General features: G+C 36.2%; 1 protein-coding gene across 1 annotated transcript; it reads left to right on the forward strand.

The window, feature by feature from the left end:
- Positions 1-8,904: 8,904 nt before the first annotated feature.
- On the forward strand, positions 8,905-13,854 carry LOC135689786 (uncharacterized). The gene is made up of 3 exons (XM_065207131.2): positions 8,905-9,256; positions 12,102-12,444; positions 12,898-13,854. The coding sequence occupies exons 1-3, from the start codon at positions 8,959-8,961 to the stop codon at positions 13,724-13,726; spliced, it is 1,470 nt and encodes a 489-aa protein (XP_065063203.2). The 5' UTR covers positions 8,905-8,958; the 3' UTR covers positions 13,727-13,854.
- Positions 13,855-21,510: the final 7,656 nt, after the last annotated feature.

Raw genomic sequence — 21,510 nt, forward strand, 5'->3', positions numbered from 1 at the left:
AAGCTTGCATAAAACGTCATATATCAGACAGCCTCCACTTCTATGAAAAGCCCTTCTGTGTTTTCCATTGGGTTGTCACGTGGACTTTCAGTGCTGATGTCACAAAAATCTATTTTGTGAATTTTTGTTATTTAGATCGCATAACGAGATAGGATATCTTTGAACACTTCTAGAAGTGTGAAATCAGCTAAACGAATTATTGGCTGAGATACATCCGTATGAGTATAAGCTCTTTCCCCATCAAATCACTTTAGTTTGGTCTCTGTTTATAGCAACTTTCAAATCTTTCTTTAGCATACTCACCAAATTTTTAGCTGATTATACTCATTATAAGGCATTTTATGCGATCTTTAAGGTTTCAAGTTTCGAAATTTCTAAAAGAATAATTTTTTTGATTCAATTCTGCTTTGAGCAGTTTTCTTGCTAGCGCTTTTTGCCACTGGGAAGGTGCATATTTTGATCGATTCTCAGAATCCATTATTAGAGTAATCAAAACCCACGAAATAAGATACTCAGGGACCTGTAACTTTAAGATCGGAGATCAAGGTAGACAAATGATAATCTGAGAACTTTGTTTCTCTGAAACAGATAAAATAGTAGTCATGATTCCAAAATACAGATGTGTTAACCCAGCTTGTTGCCTTTTATGTCATTAAAAGCTTTTAAGAAAGAAGAAGGAGCTTGTGTCTATACATTAAAGATTCTTACTTTAAAGATAGCAGAAATTCTCAACAATTTGGTAAAGTATTGGTTCATAGTATATCTTTATGTTGAAATACTCCTATCCGCGAAAAAGGATGAGGCATCCAACCAAAATGGAAGGCCAGGGAAGGCCAGTTCATCGTGGTAATTCTGTCGAAATCTTTAAAAGTTCTTTTGTTCTTATTTTAGAAACATTATTTCAATATTACCTTAAATATTTACCCAATCCTACTCATTTTACCATTTAACAAGGCGCGATTTTACAGCTTTCTTGTAAATCCAACTCAAGCCAACGAAAAAAGTTCCACATGTTGTCTTTGCTTGCTGATGACTATCCACTTGTATCTGTTTATAAACTTCATGGGACTGTTATTAAATGAGCATTTTGCGATCCTGTGCACGATTTTAGCTTTACCCGGCATCGTGTAAACGGGCTATCCGGATAGGTTTTGTTTAGCGAGACGGCGAGTGATGTGAGCTCTGTTATGAAAAGCTTCAATTTTCATAACAGAGCTCACATCACTCGGTGGCATGTTATTATCTGTTGTTGATTAAAGCACTTCAAGGACCCAACACATCAGGAGAATTTTAAAAAAATCATCTAGGAAGAAAAGTGTGCGTAAATTTCGACAAAGGTCAGGCAGAATATTAAACTACCGTTGCGGTAGCTTAGAAAGCAAAGAGTAAAGTATCGTTGAATGTGTTGCGTTGCTAGGACTGCAGTTTAAAGTGATGAATTAACAACATTCAAGAATACTCTAGCATTATTTTTTAAAAAACATCCCGTTACGGTAATGATTTAGCACAAGATTTTGACTGTAATTACTGTTGAAAAATTAATACTGAGATATACTGAATTTGGGCGAAATTAACTAGCTATAATTAATTCAAAACAGACTTATTCCTAAATGCAAGCATTTTGCAGATACCCCTGCAGATAGGCTACTATTTATTTATACATATGTCCCTTTTTTGAAATATTTCTCAATATTTTAAAAGCGATATTTATACATTTGAATAAACCAACAATATAGGGAATTTTGTGTGAATGAAGAAAAGGTCACTGTAGCAGGCTGCTCGACGGGCTCCAAGGAGTTCTTGCGGCGAAAAGTCGATAAAAATGTAGCAAATAAGAAACATCAGAATGCGACGAGAATAAACAACAATAAATACACGTAAATCAGTAAAGGCTAAAATATTTCACCCGGCAAAATATTATTGCGCGACAAGCCACAAATATGTAACGTCGAGTAACAGCCAAATGATTAGATTCTCCATTAGATGTTTCACCTTTTGCTAATTTTTTGACATTTTTGCGACTAACCCCTTTCAGATTAGCTTGAATGCATCTCAGAAAATTTCTTGCAGGCCTTTCTTGCAATCGTTTAAAACATTTTAACTATTTCTAGGCATACTTTTGCTACGCTTGATCAATTTCATTCTCAAAATGGAAATCATTACTTTATGAGGCCCCCTAGGCCTCGAGGCCCTGGGGCAATTTCCCTCCTTGCCCCTCCCCTTTCAGCGGCCCTGCTCTTGAGACTTACGATCGTCATTAAAACCCATTTGAACATTCCATTAGTGTTTAAAAGATGCTGATATCATTCTCCGTTCATTCTACAAAGTATTCTTGCGTTGCTGGTCAACATCTAAAAATTCAGATGTTTTGAAAAGGAAGAGAATCTAAGAACAAAATTGTAAATCGCTTTCAAAAGCTTGCAGGAGTTTGTTTGTGTGTGTATTTACTTATTTCATATCGATCATTTATACAGAATATACAGATATACAGAAGAACTCACTATATACAGAATCATCTGTACAATGCAAACTGATCCAAATCGATAACTAACTACAAGAATTAATGAATAAATGGAAAAATGTACATTAAAATTAAATGCAGGGTCAGGAAATCATTACGGTTGCGCGGTCACTGACCGGAGGAAGGCTCACGAAAAACACTAAAAGATCCAGTGACACACCCAAGTCACGCCCACTTTCTATTGTTTTGTGAAGAAGGTTTGCCTTCTGGGATATTTTTGTCTGGAGGACCGTTAGCAACTTTTCTGGATTCTGATTAAATGTTTTTAAAATATAATACAAAAGCCAAATTTAAGAGACATACTGACATGTTTGAACCATTCCATTTTTTTATCATGTTTGAAGCTATTTAATTTTTTTGCAAATTTTATTTCATTTGGTAGCCCATTCCAAATATGAGGACCCAATGATTGTAGGGTATTAGAACCCAAAGTAACTTTGTTTGGTCTATAATGTTTTTACATCATTCGGATTTCTTTGTTTCATTTTCAAATCATTAGAATATGGCTGTTAAAAGGCAACTCAAACTAGTGCCTAGATTAAATGAAGTCCTACAACTTAAATATTTAATAAAAAATGTCAAGGAGCACAGGGATAAATTAGCTATATCAACCCTTCAGCCATTACATAAAGCTTAAAACTAGAAAATTATGCGATTATGGTAAAGAGTAGAACATAAAATGAAATTTACAAGCAAAGATTAAAGGGGACATAAAGTTTAATGGCTTGGAATGAAGTAAGAAATTTTATAATTGATTTGACCAGTTAGCAGAAATCAGCTTTATACAGAAGGTTATATATTATACCATCAAGATATACAGTAAGACCCCGTTTACACGAGAGTGGATCCGATTCGGATCGGAAAGGCTTCTCGTTTACACGGGAACCGGTGGATCCGTATACTTTCAGATCCGCTATCCAAACACTTTTGGGATCGCCTTCAGAGGTGATCCAGTATGAATCCGAACTGGACCGAATCACGTGCAAACAGTTGGATCTGATCTAGGTCGGATCCGTTTACGTTTTTTTCGAAAGTCAGACAGAAAAATTGTCCATTCGAAGTGCTCTGAATACATGTATTCCGTCAGCTTGGTGTCAGAAAACTAAACACGAAGTTGACTTACTACTGTGTTGAAATATTTGTACGATAAGATGAATCCAAAAGTCTTCAAAATATGTTTAGAGCATGTTTTATATTTTCAATTTTGCTGTGAGTCTGTCTTTTGTGACAGCTCTTTCAGGTTGAATTGTGAGTTGCTTTACCTCCCCCGTGTTTACTTTGGACTCTTAGTTTTGCATGAAAAACGTCGGATGCACGCCAATTTTTGAAAGGCGCATGCGTGCTATCTGTAGATAACATCTTGAAACGCAAATTAATTTTGATCGGATCCCGTGTAAACGCCTGGCATAGGATCCACAAGTATCCGGATACTTTTGGATCCGATCTGGTCCGGTTCTCATGTAAATAGGATCTAAAACTTGCTACGATGTAGCAAGAGACAGTTGTTTTCCATTTGTCCAAATTTGTACTTGTAGACGATACATTGAAAAATACCAACTGCGACATGTTGTGATTTGATTGTTTTTTAGGAAAGCGCAAACATGCTTTCTAGTGTGAGATGTCATTCAGTTACTCCTTTCTATTAAAATACGAACTACAGCTTGCAAATTCAAATGGAGCAAATACTATCTTGGTTTTAGTTCTTCGGGCGAATCATTAACCATCCCCGAGTAACGATTTTTGGAAGGGGCATAATTTTCCCTGTGATCAATGGCCTTGCAGAGAAATTCCTCAAGTCTGGAATGACAAACCCGATAATGTACAAAATTTCATTAATTTACAAATTGTTAGATAATTAGAAAAATTTAGCACTTTTTAAAAGACTTGATTAGGCCCGAGTAATCCTGTTATTCACATAATCTTTGCACGAGAAATTCTGCCTTAACATGAAAGAACTACCCGTTGAATAATTGATAATTTCAATTACATGATGAAATACGATAAATCTTTGCAGGAAAGGGTATTCACTCTAAGAGACTTCTGTAAGTATTTCTATTCACGATTGATCTCAACTGCACAGCCCTGCTATACCTTTCGATGCACCGCTTTTAATGAATTATTTTGCTGACAACCGCAGTGCAAATATTTTTTATTCTTGTCAGTTGGACTCCCTTGAGCTCTGCAGACAGCTGGCTCTTTAGGAAAATTTCACAAAAATCCTTCTCAAGAATGGAAGAAGTATTCAAAATACGTTGAAAATGGATACGAGGATGCTTGAGTTGCTCTTCCTTTATCTTCATAATCTCAACTTCTGCAAGTAGTCTGTCGGTTGTCAGGTAAAATAGTATAATGTATTTGTCAGGAACCATTAAAGTAGAATTCTTCACTAGTGTCAAAAAGCGATAGAGGTTCTAAAAGACATCACGACTTTCTCTTGCTTATCTGGAAACGGTGACTAAAAATGTTCGTGCCTGTATGAGTCAAAAATGTGACAGTGACAGTGCACAAGAAAGTAGTCGAAAGAACATATCTCGAGTCTGGAGCATGTAAAGCATTCTATTTAAACTGCAGAGCAGAACTTCCACACGCACATTTGCAGGTGTATTAGTTTCCTAAATTTGATTTCTTCTAGCGTTCACTTTATGCTAAGGATCTTTGTACAAGCAAGAAATTATGAATTGAAATGTTTATTCTAGCCACTAAGTTGTTTTTCTAGTCATTTTTGCCTGGATCTTCAATGGAACGATTGCTACCTAGAGTGCTCATTAAGTGATGCTCAGCTGTGAAAATTTTAATTACTTTTCCGTCTGCAAACTGCTATGAGACCTCTAGTAATCCTATAGCTGTGGAACAAAATTATATGGATAAGCCGATAGGCGGAATAGAGAACTTTCTTTGTATTTTCCTGTTATTTTATAATGCAATGTGGAATGAATTTCTGAGGCAATTTTAGTCGCAAGTTTGACTGAAAAGCCAATATTATTACTTTCCTTATAAGTCAAAAATAAAAGTTCAGGATACTGATTAACTAGTAATGACAGTTTCAAAAACAAATAGATGGGTCGGGACGAAAACATGCAAAGCCATAACAAAGAATTTTAAGATTACAATTCTTAGGATTCTTTACAGTGTTCATAACTCAATTCAACATAATTTCTTCAATTTTTAGATGAATTCAGTGGGCCACATTGAAAAGAAAGTGGAAAAGAGAGTATGTTTTCTTGTGGACGAAGCTTTCAAGACATTTTCGTAAGAAGTTGCCTTCGTAGCAATGAAGAAAGTCCAGTGTTACAAGAACTAGCATAATACCATGCTTTTAGCATAATTTTGGCCAAAAATCGTCCTATAGCATGAAGTCTGGCATAGTTTGAAATCTAGCATAATTCTGGCATAATTTTTTTTAAGAAAGACATTGTTTCCATTGATATGTGATCCGCGGCTTATCGTTACTCCATTACACCCGCATATGTGGCTATCGTTATGTGAGTAAATTTAGACGCTATCTAACATATCAGTACAAGGCAGCAAGGGTATTAATGAAGCCTGTATTTGGAGGTAATTAATTGCGCTGGTTTTCATAGCTGTTTATATTCATTTTTTAAAGTTGCAGTTAAAAATTCTATATTCACATTTTGGGCACCTTTTTTAATTTGTGCATGTGCTGGCCTCTTTTTCAAACAGGATAGCCTTGATTTGAAATTTAGCTTAATTTTATGATAATGTTGGCATAATTCCGAAATTGCCATATTGTCACACTGGAAGAAAGATGCATTTTGTCGCAGATTGTAAACTAATTGAAAAACTTCAGTAAAATACTCTCATATTTGCAACAAGCAATTTGTCTAGAAATTCTTAAATAAAAAAATTTGACAAAATAAACGTTATATGCAGAGATTTTCGGTCATTCAAAAAAGATTAATTTCAGCAAACAAAATATTGGTCCAGAACTTTTAGGAATTCTTTGTTAGCAAATAATTGTAAACCACAGAAAAAACAAGGTTGATGTAGCAAAGTGACAGCTGTGTCGTTTTAAAGCAGTGTTATCCAAGGTTGTTACAAAATCCCATCCATTCCAACCAGGTCACATAACTATTAAAAACCCGCTCATGTCACTTCGCAAAACAGGTGCTGCTGCTCTCACGTACGCGGTGACGCGTCAAATGCGTCATGAGTCATAAAACATGAACGAGGCTAAATTCATTGCAAGATAAATTTTGGCAGTAGCAAGAGTAACCCACATTGTCAATGGAAGGACTATCGAGTTTAAAGGTATGATATAATTTCGTGACAGACATGACTTGAAACTTTTGTCGTCTGAAGATTTATTTGGCTGATTTAAAACCAGTGATTTTCATTAGCATTCAGCTTCCACCGTTTCTTTTTATAATATGTTTTTTTCAAAATTAATATTGAATATTTTCAAAATTTTAATTAATATTAAAATTTATATTGAAAAAATTGTCTTCAGTTTCTCTGCCCAAAACAAGTTACATAAAGTTGAAGTTGCTTTATTGAAATGCAAGGGTAGCCATCACAGCAATGGTTTATTTTAGTATAGTTGTCTTCAATTTAATTGATCTTCAATAATTTTAATCATACCAGTGCTTTTTCTTACCAACAGAGGTTCCTCCTGATAAAAGTTCCAACAAGCCTGAAGCCTGAGAGCTCCTTTTTTTTAAATGTGGCAATGATCCATTTTTTAGGTGCACCAAGTATATTGAAGATATATTATTGAAATCTTTGAAATGGAGACAACCAGCAAGTCTTGTGTTTTGAAAACAACAGAAAAGATTTTGGTGAAACTGGGATGTTTTAATTTTAAATACATTAGATGCCAAGGAAAAACGAAAAGTTCTTATTCCATTCTATATTAAAAGCAATCACACATGAGATAAATCAAGGAAATTGATGTCAAAATAATTACAAAATTTGACGAGAAGAGCTCAATTTTCATTAGATATCAACAAACTAATTCTAATTGCATTGAAAAGGTACTGAAGCACATTTTGATTGTCAACATTGATTAGACAAGAATAGAAGAAAAAGATTGTGAATAAAGAGAAAAGGGTTAGTATCAGTAACTTTAGATTCAATTAACATATACTAGTAAGGAACTTTTAAAAGCAAAATTTTTCGAAATTCAGGCCCAGTTTGAAACGTAAACTCAATGCAGCAACAATATTTGGGCAAGACCCATACGAGGCCTGCCTAAACTTTTAGCCTCTGCTAAGCCCATGAGCAACAGTATTTCGGTAGTACGCGTGACAATTTGACGATATAACTTAGGTTATGATATGTTAATCTAGTTTTGTCTTTTCTGCATTAACTGCATTTTCAAAAGTTTGATGTTAGTTTGAACTATACATCGCCATGTACCAATAAAAACCAAATTTTGTTATTCCCTTTGTTTTTGTTAATAAAAAAAGCTTTTTGCGCCACCTGAGGCAAAAAAGTGTTTAGGGCCTTTGAGGGGGAGTTTTAAATGAGCGAAAAGAGCCAAAAAGTAAAGGCTGAAATACACTGTGCATTTTTATGGATTCGATTCAATGAACGGTCCATTTAAATGAAAAAATGTCTCCGTTTACACTCATCCATTAAATTTAATCAGTTTTTTAAAGCGTCGCCTCGTTTTATCATTGACTTTGATGAGAAATGTGCTGCTGCTTCCGGTATGATGGCAATTGTTTATAAAAAATTAAAAAGTATGCGCAACAAATTAAATAGGCAACAAAGATTCGTCTGGGTTAAGCCCTGGTTGACCCAAAGAAATGAACTAGGAATTGATAACACGCTTTTGCGAGAATTCCGTCTGGAAGAAGTCGACGAATATGAAATGTTCTTGAGAATGTTTTGCGAAAATATCGATGAGCTCTTGCAATTCATTGCTTTAGATATTAAAAAAATTAACACAAGGCTGCGAGAGGCAATACCAGGAAAGATAAAGTTATCAGCAAGGCTCGTTAATTTTGTTTGTCTTGCATCTCTATTGAGATACAGATGCGATCTTTTGTCCCAAAGACAGTTTTCCTCCCTCAACAAATTTATAAACTTTTTGCCTTTTTTAATTCTTGACTCTTTGCAGCCATTTATAAGAATTTCAGAAAGGAGCGTGATCAAAAAATAACCTGGCTGATGAAGTAAAGCCCTTGAAGTGCAGTGCACGTCAATAAAGACAATAGGTTCGAAGGATGTTCAAAGAATACAATAGCAAAAAGTTGAACGAAAAATGAACACGTCCAACTTTTTAAAAGGAAGTTTCACTTGGTCGAAACAGCTATTTTGACATCCAATTTCGCGTTTACACTATCCATTTTCCAGCAACCATTAAATCGAATGTATCGTGTACCTGATTGTATACAAATAAATGCCTTCTCAGTAGCCTCGCAGTGGAATATGAAGCTCTTCTTCAAAGCACGTGAGAGGTGTTTGTTTCAAAGATGGCGGAAAAGTTTAGGTCAACTTGTTGGCAAAGTTGGCAAGAATGGACGAAGGTTTATGAAATGATATTTTCGTATGAAGATCTCGCCCATCAGGATGAAGCGCTCAAAATGATAGATGTCTGGAGAAGCAGAGATGAAGCGAAACTTCCCGTTGCTGTTGACTGCACTTATCTTCTTGTTGCAGCTGCGAAATTGTCAAATGAGCGATCTTCTCCAAATTCGTGCCAGTTGTTTCAATCAAGACTTGCTATTGCTATGGCTCTAGTGAGATTCGTAAATGGAATGGTCGACCAAGGTATTTGCCAGCTAAAATATTATTATATCGAAGAGAATGCCAGTGTGCCAGTGCCAGCCTAGATTTGTTAGTCGATGAGGTATCGAAGCCCAGAGCCCAGGGTGAAATCCATGTAAAGTTCACACCGGATACACTCCAATAAAATATAGAATATCATGGGATATCGATAGTCCACGCCAGATATCTTTGGCGTAACCTACATGGTTCCCACACTGGGGATAAGCAATCGCCCAAAGAGCAAGAGTGCACTTGTGAGAACAGGGCCTCCGACACGAAGGGGGGGCCCCCCCACTTTTTTGCAAAACAATAAAGTTTTTTCAAAATATTTTGTTATGGGTGTTAATTTTCCATTGACCCCCCCCCCCCCTCACTTTCCACCTTTGTCGGAGCCCATGGATAAGTGTGCCATTTTCCACTTAATCTTCACAATGATTCTTGAGATTGCTTGTTTTTTTCTGGCATCTTTTCTGTTTTTATCAATTTTCCCTTTCGGGGAAATAACTTTACAAGTACACCAAAGAATTTTTAAAACATGCAATATTGTTTTTTACAATACTTGCACCAGTGGGCATTTTCTCACTCATTAGGTCCACAGACTAAAGAGGTTCTAACTATTTCAGGCAATTCATTTTTTCAAAGATGTTTTGAAGGTGTTTTATAATTTGATGGCATTTATTTGCATTTTCTTAGAAAAAAAAATATTGTCTTACTAAAAACATGCATAGGGTGTGCGTATAATAATATAAACTACTTTTCTGAGGGTTTGGAGGGCATAGTTGTAGGAAATTATTTTCAAGGGGCTTGGCTTTTTTGTGGTACAGATTTAAGAAGGGCTTTGAAAAGAACAAACATTTTGAAACATGTTATCTACTAAAGCTTTTTGTTTGACGCTCTTCATAGTATAAAACATCAGAACATTGGTCAAAAACTCAGTGCCAGGAATAATATATGCCCAATTGTGGGTCAAAATAGGCCAATCAGAAACATGAACGCATGTTTGTTGAGGTTGCCCAATCAGTGCCGCTTGCATGTCAAGAAAATTTCCAATGAAGTTGTAAGGTGAAATGAACTTATTCTGTCTAACAAGCAACTTTTTTATGTTTCTGTAGATGGATTCCAAAACTGCAGTGGGAGTTATATCCTAGTTTCTGAGCTTTTTATGCCAAACAAATTTATCAATAAGATTAATGGGATGTGTTCATCCCCTTTAATAACACCACTGATAAAGAGTCAAAAAAGTATTGATAAAGTACACTGTTGTCAATAACATGCCCTTTGAAATTCAAACCACTTTTGTGATGCCATTAGGCGTTATTCCATGATTAACACTCAATCAAACAAAACTTCCCACCATTGGCAACACTTTCTACATTAATTTTGAGAAAAATGTTCCTGTCAGTTCAACTAACTCAAGGAAAATGTCTACTTGTGCACCCCCCAATGTTTATTTAGCCATATCTATTTTCTTTTCTTCCAAAAACAACAGTTTCTTTGAATTTCAATGTTGAATAATCACCTCCAAATTTTGTAAAAGAACATAACAATTTTATGCTATTTGCATGAATAATTAGATTATTTTATAATTAAAATTTGCTGTTATAACATTATGATGAAACTCTGTTTTGATAAGCACATTCTGTGTGATCAGCAAAAAGAGGTTGCCAGTTGCTTACAGAGTTGAACTGCTGCACTGAAAAAAACAACAGCTGCATGCACTCATCGAACTACAAGCTGCTATGTTTTCTAATGAGATCTTGTGCATTAAACATACACAACCACCAATAATTTCTCTCTATGGTAATGTTTTATTTAAGATTTCCAAGACACTAGGAAGTGGCTCAAGAAAATACTGACTCAGAATTCACAATCAATAAACGAGATAAGTCTGACACAACATGCCACAATTTGAAACTGGTGCAGAATCATTTTTTGTCTTATGTAGAGATTCTGTTTATGCACTTTGTTATAAGCTAAAGAAGTTAACATACAGCTGAACTAATTTTGCATGGGTGAGCTGACATGGAGAACTGTTAGAATCTGCATACTCTTTTGCAGTACACAATTTTTCATTGGATCTTATTCACTAATCAGGGTCGTTGCTAGCTATTGTGCTCAACAGAAGCTTTTCAGTTCCCATTTGCCAACAAACTGGAGGGGCCGTTCTAAATTGACAGTTAAACATTGACAGGTATGAAAAACATGTCAATGGGAGGTATGAAAAAGTGTTTAAATAAGGAATTAATATACTAGGCTAATAATCTCTTGCGTTTATCCCTTACAAGATTCAATTATTTCTAAAAAGATGTTAAGAGGATGATTAATAGCGTTTTGTTAATTTTTCTCTAGTTTTTTGTATTATTTGCAATATGCTGCTTAATTTAAGATGATCTTCCCAAATATGTAAAGTTTTCTTGATACAGCAAATATAACACGAGCTGGTGCTGGGAGATTTTCATTCTGAATATGAACTTCCTCCATTTAATCAATGCCAATTTGAAAGCTTTTAAGTGCTTTCACTTGCTTGCAGATTACAAGAAAACTGACAAATTTGGGTAAATTCAATAACAAAATAAAAGATAAAGACATAATTTAACAAAAATATTTGCACTAGGAAAATATTATCTGCACTTTTTCCGTCTGCCTGCTAGAAAATGATTATTTTCACTTTTTTGTCTCTGGTCCATAAATGCAGCTTTAAAGATGAGATCGCCTTGCAACTTTTCCTTGTGTCGCTGAATTTGCGGGAAACCTGAATAAAAGCAACTGAAATGATAATTGAAATGATGTAACCAAATCATAGATTTTTATGGTTGAGTGATAAATTACTATCGGTCTTACTTCGTAGTGCAGAAAGGTCTTTATGCTAGATCAGTGAATTCAGTTGCAGAGGAATTAGGCATTCCAGATTGGCTAGTGAATTTACGTCATGATGCTACACATTCTTCATTGCCTTCGACTAATGTTTTACATGCGGCTGCCGAAACTGCATTGGCATGGCTTAAAGAAAACTACTGGGAGAAAACATATGTACATCTCAATTACATGGACAAAGATTTCCAAGAGAACCTTCATAAATTTTTGAATGAGTACATGTGTGGGCAGTGGCCTTCTGGAATTGGCAGTAGCAAGGTCATTAGCAACATCAGCCCAGAGCTTGGAAAGAAGCTATGCTCTCCTCAAGTCATCAGGTTTATTGTTAATTTATGTTGGACGCTTGCTGTCAAAACTTAACCTTTATCGTAGTTTCAAGCATATCCACTACTTAATCTCAGTTACGATCCCTCCTACACGCTAGATATTGTCTTAGTTTAAATCTTCAATGAATTGTCGACCAAACATTCAACAGCTGACTGGGCACCTGCAACTCCTCGTGATATGATGTTTCATGTCGATGAATGATCTCCTAATCGAATATTATAGTTATAAACAATCATTTGGGTAACTGGAAGTAGCTTCGCAAATCATGCTAATAAGATTTTCAGTTGAAAGATAAAAATATTATCCTTTTTTAGGCTATTGTTCGAAGGCACTGCTATTTGCTAAGATATTGTGTGTGCTTTTTTAATCTTATTCAGTCAATATTATCTTTGTTATTCATGTATTTGTATCATGTATCATGTATTTATGTTGCTTTTTTCCAGATGCTACTTATTGCCTGAGTTGTTTAAAGAGTCAGTGTTGATTCCAACCCAAAATCACCTTCAAGAACTGACTGAAAATGGTAGCAGTGACCCAATAGAAAGTTTCATTGACTTGTGGAGGCCATTGCTTCAATGGATTCGCGAAAAATCAAAACAATTCTTTTCTGAGTTGCTAAATTTTGTTTTGAGTTATCTAGAGCGATATCCAATGAATCATTTCAAAATAAAATTTTTAAATAGGCTTTTAATTCGTGTCTTGAGGGACGTTCAGCCTTCTTCACGTAACAAGGTATTAGAAGAAAAGCTTTTGCATTATTGCTTGCAAAATCCTACCTCGGAAACATTAACAATTGTTGGGCTACTCAATATAGACGAAAATCAACTGGTGCAGTTAAAAAATCTTTGGAAAGTCGTCGAGCCTTTTAATGATATCATATTTTCAGAGAAATTAACAAAAGGCAAAGGTACATGTGATAATGATGAAAAAGAGCTGTCGAGATACTTTTCAAAATACCCTATTCAAGATTGTGGGTTACAGTTGGAACATCAAGTTGACGCAACCTATTTCGGAGATGGTGCAATGTTGAAATCGTGGTCCCTAACCGAAAGCGACTTGAACAAAGTAAAGGCTGGCTCCGTGTTAGCGAACCTAAATGAGACTGAACGGACTCTTAATGTTTTACCAGATGCTATCAACGCCTATGTACCAGCGAAAAAGCCAATTCGACATTCACAGAAAGAAATTGATATGCTGGATGCCGATGAGTCTACAGGTCAAGTCGCTGAAAATGGATTGCTCAAAAATGATTTTGACGTGTCGATATTTTAAACTAGTTTTGGTGAAATTTCTAAAGAAACTTTAGCACAAGTTAGGTTTGATGGGCATCTCCCTTGAAATTTGTAAAAATTTACATTCCTCAAGTTTGAGCAATCAGAAAATATACTAGACAAGAAAAACCTTGTCTTACTACGTTTTTGAAATGAAACCTGAAATTCATATCGCTGCCACTACATGTTTCTCTTTAGTTTGTTTTCGTTATGGCCTTTGCTTTTGAGATCGCAATAATTGTCAAAAGTTGTTTTGATTCTTAATTTGAAGACTGTCGAGTAAAGTGAGTACGGTGCGAACAACGTGATAGAATTTTCGCAATTCCATCCTGGAGGTTCTTCAAAAACCTCTACTATTCGTGTATCTTTTGATTTTGTTATGCTGTTTGACCTCCATTTTGCAGACAAATTTGTAACATAATCTATAATCGCCTCGCGAAAGGTTTTCTATGCGCCCACGTTTTTCGAAACATTACTGAAACACTATTTTATTGAAATGGTCTACAAATAAATACAGCGGCTAACGTCTTCATATTTGCACCCTACCAAACTTGACCCATAGCTAAAGTATGTTTTCGTTTCCTTTGAAGATGAAAATATCACAACAAACATCGACCTTAATGATGCTTTGTTCGTCATAAGGATTTCATTTTAGGTTAGCCGACATCTGTCTTCTCAGTGATTGACTTTTGCAAATCTTGTGTGGGATGTTTTTGATCTGTAGTCGCAGGTGTACCAAATATATTTGTTCTGGAACCCCGTCATCATGCTCCTACGCCCTTTTGGTGGACATTTTTTTAAAAGAAACAGGTTATAAGAAACGGTAGGCTCAATTTTTCGAAACAACCCTACCCAAATTGAAAAAAACAGTTTTAGTTTTCCGAACTTTTGATAGAAAAATAGCCAGAAAATTTAAGAAACTGCCTACCAGCACCGGACCTTTGTTTCTTATAAAAAATTCATGTATTTATGTTGCAATGTTCGTGACATAGATTGCTTATGACTATAACCATATATTTGTTCGTGATAGTATATCAATTGAAGGTAATACGGGGTTAGTTTACCCATACTTTCTCATCGTATGGGAACATTATTAGCGTTAATCCTCTTTCCCCTCAGGGCAAGATGGCTTTTCTTTCTGCAGTAGTTTTTGCTGTTACCAATTTATTTTCAATGTTGGTGTTCGCAAGTGACTTTCATCATAGAGCCGGGCTGTACCCATTGGAACATATTTTTCAAGAAATCAGTAGTCTACTCTTCTATGATGCTTTATCGAAAATGCTGTATTGACAATACTTTAAAAATGCTGCGGTAATTGAACTGCTGTCATCTGGTGTTTTAGGAACTTTTCCCCTTGTTTTGACAAAATGTTTTTCCAAAATTTTTGATAGTAATAAATAAGATAGGCCACTCGTATTTCAAAATTTTAAATAGCACAGAAAAGTGGAAACAGGACAAACTAATACACTAGCATACTATATCTACACTTTTCTACCTACAAGTCAAGAATTGTTGAAGTGCATAGTTCTCGTTGTTTAGAGTGCTGTTGAAACTAACAAGATTTCAATACTGTCTTCATTTTTATTCCCGAAAATAACCATTGGATCCAGCTTATATTGCACCGTTTGAAAGCACAGTGTTAGAGACTTCGACTGTTGCGGTGTCTTGTTTTTCTTTAAATTAAGATCTTTAACTTAAAACATCTCAGCGGGGCTGGAGGGGTGAAAGTTCCTTAGTTTGCAGGTTTATAAGAGGCCCAGGGATACGGCCACTAATGCCAAGGCAAGAGCTTTTTCAGGAAATAGAAAAGGGAGGACAAGATCATCTACTATATTCATTTGACAAATTTGATGAATTGATTTGTTTGGAGATTATATAGATCTTGTGTATCTTTAAGAAGCCCTCCATGACTTGTGCATCTTCTAAGGCTCTTTCCATAGCAGCATAGCATCTTTCTACAGGTGCCTTTCGCTCCGTTTTCGTTGACGAAAACGCTGTCCGTTCACACTTATCCGTTTTCAAAAGGATATGATTTGAATACGGTAAGGCCTGGTTCAAACGACCCACTTGTCATGTGCCGAACCTAACTCTGTTTGGAGTGACACTTGAGCATGTTTAGCGCGACTCCCGTTTCAAACGTCGAACTTAATCATGTCGCGCCAAATGGGTTTTAGGATTGTTACATGAAGTATCTTGGTTAAGGCGCGCAATCTCAAATATTTGTTTGAAACGCATGCGCCCTCCAAGAAAGAAATGAATTCTGTGAAGGAAAATAAATTAAATATAATTATGCATTGAGTTCGGTACATGACAAGTTCGATGCTTGAAACCGTGCCGTGCTGGAGCCGTGCAGCTCGGCAAGCTCTGCCGATCCAAACTAGTGTGCCGCTTCTAACTAAATCTGCCGTACCAAATTGATTCAAACATCGCGCCCCTCATGTACTCAATTCTCGAGTTAGGTTCCGCACATGAGAAGCGCGACGTTTGAACCAGGCCTAAGTGTTCACACTGCTCCAACAAAAACGCTGTTGGTGGCCTCATTTTGGAAAGGAGGCGTTTACGAATCCTCAACAAATTGGCGTCATTATGAATTAGATTAAATAAAAGCAAATCGTGAAAACCTTTGTTGTAACAGCTACCAGTTCATTGTGAATTTTCAATTTTGCAAGATTTGGTGTGCTAGAAACCACGTATTTTGTTGCCGTTGTTGGCGTGTTAAAATGTCTCCGTTTTTGGTGTACGTATTCAATACGCACCGTATTCGAAAGTATCCGTTTTCATGAGCGTTTTCAAACGACTCCGTTTTCATAGCAGAGTGAACGCAAGGCAAAAAACGGATTAGTTTGACTTCGTTTCAAGAATCGACTGATCGAATCGACTGATTGGTTTTATACATCCAACTTTGAAATATTTTGGAAACGCCCTTTGCCCAATGGTTGCAGGAGAGCCACGGGACCCTTCAGACTCAATCTAATAAATGAGTATTTCCACATCAAGTGGACAGCTGTCCTAATTAACCAAGGACCGAGATACCGGGGGGCCTTGCCCCCCTACCCCAAAAAACATAAGTTGCATAACTAAAATACTTTTATTTTGTAAGATATGGCTGTTGTTACACTGGGTTATCAGTGCTGCCCCCTCCCCACCCCCCAAAAAAGCTGTATCTTTATAACTACCCACTGTACCACACATACTGTGAATTTTTCACGAAAGGGCAATAAGAAATGCACTTCTTTCGAGGTATTCTCCGTAAAATGCCATAAGCGAGTATACTATTTTCTTATATTAGGATTATATGTATAATGACGCATCTTTGTGTTGATTTTAGATTGCGTTGCTAGTTTTCTGTCTTCTGTTATGTAATTGATGGTTACATAATGCAGTCCGTGAGCAGGTGAGTTCAAAGTACCTCTGTGAATTGTATCATTGTATCATTGTAAACTATTGTTCTTAGCAAGCCATGGTCTTATCTACTATGGTATCTAAGTACTTGCTAAACTTTCATTGACGCGTCTTAAGAGGTACCGCGCCGCTCTATTTGACCTTTATCTCTGACAATGAATATCAAGATTTACAGGCAGAAAGGCTCGAGTTCTCTACTGTGTTCGAGTCCTGAATAGTTAAGATTTTTCTCTCAAGTAAATCAACCTCAAGACCAAAGAATAAGGAATGGATTAAAAGCAGCTAACAAGCGCACAAAATATATGAAAACAATTGTCGCTAGCTTTATTGAAAGCTTGTTTCAAGAGGAAAGATTTGACAAAGTGTGGAAAGACAGAATCTCCCAGTCAGTGGCGTTGCAAGCTCGAAAAAACTGGGGTTTGGAAAAAAATAAATTTTACTAAAAAAGGATTTTTCATGCCCTTCAATTCTGCGTCTGGTCTGTGTCGCAGGCTACGCCCTTCAGACTTGGAAAATCCTTTTTTAGTATTGTTCATCTATTTTGAAATTTTTGGACAAGCAACTTTCTCAAGCAGCATTTTCCATATCGGTGACTTTTTGCCAGTGCGAAAATCGAAATCGTTCTGCTCAGCCCACAGCCCAAATTGCCTTCGTTCTCCATTGCACCGTCCCTTCAATGAATCTTACAATTTTTTAGTAGCTTTTTAACCAATATTATTCAAACTCTTTGGTAAACGCATACGGGTGCTGCCATTTTCTAATTCCCGGTTAAAAAGTAACAAAAATAGAGATTTTCGTGACAGGGCAGCAAATGACACGACCTAAACGTTGTGTTGCTTTTAACATATTTAAATGAGAAAAGACGCTATCCTAAAACCGTTTATGTCGATAAATAGATGACTTTGTATGCACCTTTAAGCCCCCTTTAGTTTTACCCCTACTTTCAAGACTCTGATAGTAGATTCACCTGTCAAACAACCTAATTTCCACTCGCCTCTTTATGCATATCATGAGTTCAACTCCTTCCTATTGATACTACTCATACGCTTAATGAGAGGTGCGCATTGAGTTGTGGTAAATAGGTCTTCTCGATAGGGGCCATTTGGTTTCGGCGTGATCGCTGCAGTTTCATGTGATATCAGCATCCGTTGTTGACAACTTGCTATTGATGGAAATTGTTTTGTCAATCAGTACGAGGTGAGTTCATGTGATCAGTTCCAGGTCAACCAATAGCACCGCAGTCATGAAAATCACTCCAAATCACAGCGGATTTTCGCACTTTGTGTATACCCACTCCAATTTATCATGACTCAATGCCTTTAAGGCTAAAATGCGAAGAGATACTTCCCCGGAAACAAGGGAACTGTTCAGTGTTTCGTTACTGTTAGCAACAAAGAATGCTATATATTACACGTGTTAACCGTACTTGAACACGTGATTCCATGTTAGTATTTTGAAAATGTCGTGGAAGGAGAAAATGGTTCGCTATCTAATCTTTTATTTCCAGTATAAACACTCAAGTGATTCAGCCCCTGAAACTGAAGACAAGTGATACTTCCAGTCAATAATTCAACCTAGCAGCTCTGGTCTTGACATTCGCATTGGTAATTCTCATATTTTGGGTGTTGGTATTTTGAAACTGTTTACTGTAATTTGCGCCTGAACTGCAAACAATAACCTTTAGTCCTCATAATAATTTTTTTTAGCTCATTCAATTTTGAAGTTAGAAAGGAGCTGGTGTTTAGCGTAATCAGGGATGGCTTTGAGGAGAACTTTTGTTCTTCTGTAATCTTAGCTAAAAACAGAGCCACATCATTTGACAGGGTAATCGGACTATGAGAGAGTCATGCACACACTCTTTTTCTTTACAAAAACACACTTTATAAAGCATCGAGAGGTCCACTTTGCCAGAATTATGCTCATCCTAAGCTCAACAATTAGAGGGAAAATGTGTGTTTGTTAAAACCTTCTGTTATTTTAACGCAACAGATCAGAGTTTACCAGTTAAGCAGTCGTGCTTTTAAAAATGTCATGCAAGTGGTCTTAGTAACAATTTTTTATAGTACCTAGTTCGAAAAACATAGAGAACATTGAGCATAAATTCATTTGAGCATCAAAAAAAATCGATATTCGGCAACAATTGTCTGTTTCTTAAAAAGAGCGTTTGAAAAAAGAGTGATTTTTACAAAAGCAGATTCAAGCTATTCAACGTATTAGAGATCCAGATACTTGAGTCGCAAAAAAATTTCCAAGAAACATAGAGCTTCATTTCCTTTCCTTTACTTTGAGGGTAGCTCCTCATAATCTGGGATAAAGGGGGAAAGGTCACAATTGAAAACAAAGAAACCTTAACAATGCTAGGCTGTCTCGTGGAAGTCAGCGTACAAGTGCTGTTCGTATAAAACTTCAAGTACTTCATGATATTACACTGACACGGAAACTGTTGGATCCGTTCAAGTGTAAACGCAAAAAATTAGTGCGAATCTACATCAGTTCGTGTTTACATTGGAACCATGCTGGAACGGTTCGATTCTAGAGACTCTTTTAAGAGCTCGGAAGACTCACAAAAGACATGATGGAGTTAATTTTATCTTGATTTCACATATATTCTAATCAGTGGCGTACCCAGGGCTTCTGGGGGGGTCTGGGGCGTAGCCTCCAGATATTGTTTTGGACCACGCCCTTCAAACACTCGCAAATTCGGGGAAACGCCCTTTTTGCAAATTTTCCCCCGTTATTTGATTCATTTCAGCTACAGTTAGCAAAGTATTTTACAATTGTTATTGACACAAGCATACAGTATACTACCCCCCAATGAGTTTTACATCGTTTTTGGACAATACTCGAGGACCATATTTTAGAAAAGTGGGGGGGGGTCCGGACCCCCCTATTCCCCCCTTGGGTACGCCACTGATTCTAATAGAATTAAAAAGAAGGCAAAAGCAAAAAAATTCTATAGAGGTACAGCAGTTACGCATCAAATATTCATAATAAAATCTGAAACAACTTTCTAGAGCATTCGAGCCCTATGCTTTCGACGATGTGGTTCTATCTTCAAAAGGATTAAAGATATAAATCGTAGAGGTATACATGCAACAATGAAATTCAAATACTTTTTGACTATGTAAAGAATCAAAAAAGATAATAATAAAATTTCAAACAAACCAAACTTATAGAAAGTTCTGGCAGAGAAAAGGTAGAAAATAGAAATGAAGATAGAAAGACCGAAGAAGATGTTACCAGATACAATTTATAGTTGTTGAAAATTAGTAGTTTTCAGTCATAATTTTTTTAACATGCTTACTGAAAGATTTTCCGTCCGAGAAATTTCCCGTATAAGGATCGATATTGTCCATTATCTTAACTTTTGCAGTTGTAACAAAATAGTACAGTAGCACAGTAAAAACTAACATTTGCGATGGTAATTGTCATGTTTTGATGGAAGGTGTACAGTCTATTTGCTAAAGGGAACCTGCGAATAAATCTACCGTTCTACTAGAAATGTCATGCAAAACTGTTGTCTTGTTGTCTTAGAAACATTTGATAGTATGTTGCTATAGAAACGCAATATTGAAAAACGGAACAATGTTCCATTCTATTGTACAGCACGTGCTCGTAGAAAGTATTTTTTCCTAATATAATTAAAAATCTGTTGCTTTTTTTTCTTCTGCTATTTAATGATGATAATGCCATATTTCATTTCCTTTATCCATTCGGTTTTTCTTTATTTTCAAGCATGTCTTGAAAATATGCGTCCACTTATTCCCTGGTTTTGCAGGAGTGGCATTATTTAGCTTATAAACTTGCACTCCTGCAAACCTGCCTGCAAAAGTAGGGAAAAATTTGCAGTTATGTTACTTTGGCCTGTTGATATTGCACTTACGTAATTCAACATCGAACGATTCGAGCAACTGGTGCAGTTTAATCAGCGTATGGACACACACGTGCACGTACTATGAACTTTCTACCACAGAATGGTGTGCTTGCTAGGGTTCAATTTGAACGTAACACTCCACGAGCCATTTTCGTTATCCATCCAGGATTAATAATTCAAATAGCCAAATGTATGTGACTTAACGATATTGAAGGTGTAAAGTCCAAATGAATCTAATCTGTAAAAAGTGGGAAAATTTATGCAAAGTATTAAATAATAAAGTATTCGAGGGCATTTTGCAAATGTACATTTTTTGGTATAAATTTGCACCACAAATCCTTCAAACCTGGGATCCTTTATTTGGAAGAACTGTTATCTTTAATGTATTAAGAAACTAACACAAACCATGTCTAAAATTTATGCTTTAACCGGGAATGAAGAGACTTCCAGGAAAGCTTCCAGGAAGACTTCCAGGGATAGAAGAGACTTCCAGGAAAGATATTTAGCTT

This window comes from Rhopilema esculentum, chromosome 5 (assembly GCF_057945365.1).
Source record: "Rhopilema esculentum isolate cy_ngs chromosome 5, ASM5794536v1, whole genome shotgun sequence".
Taxonomy (NCBI): domain Eukaryota; kingdom Metazoa; phylum Cnidaria; class Scyphozoa; order Rhizostomeae; family Rhizostomatidae; genus Rhopilema; species Rhopilema esculentum.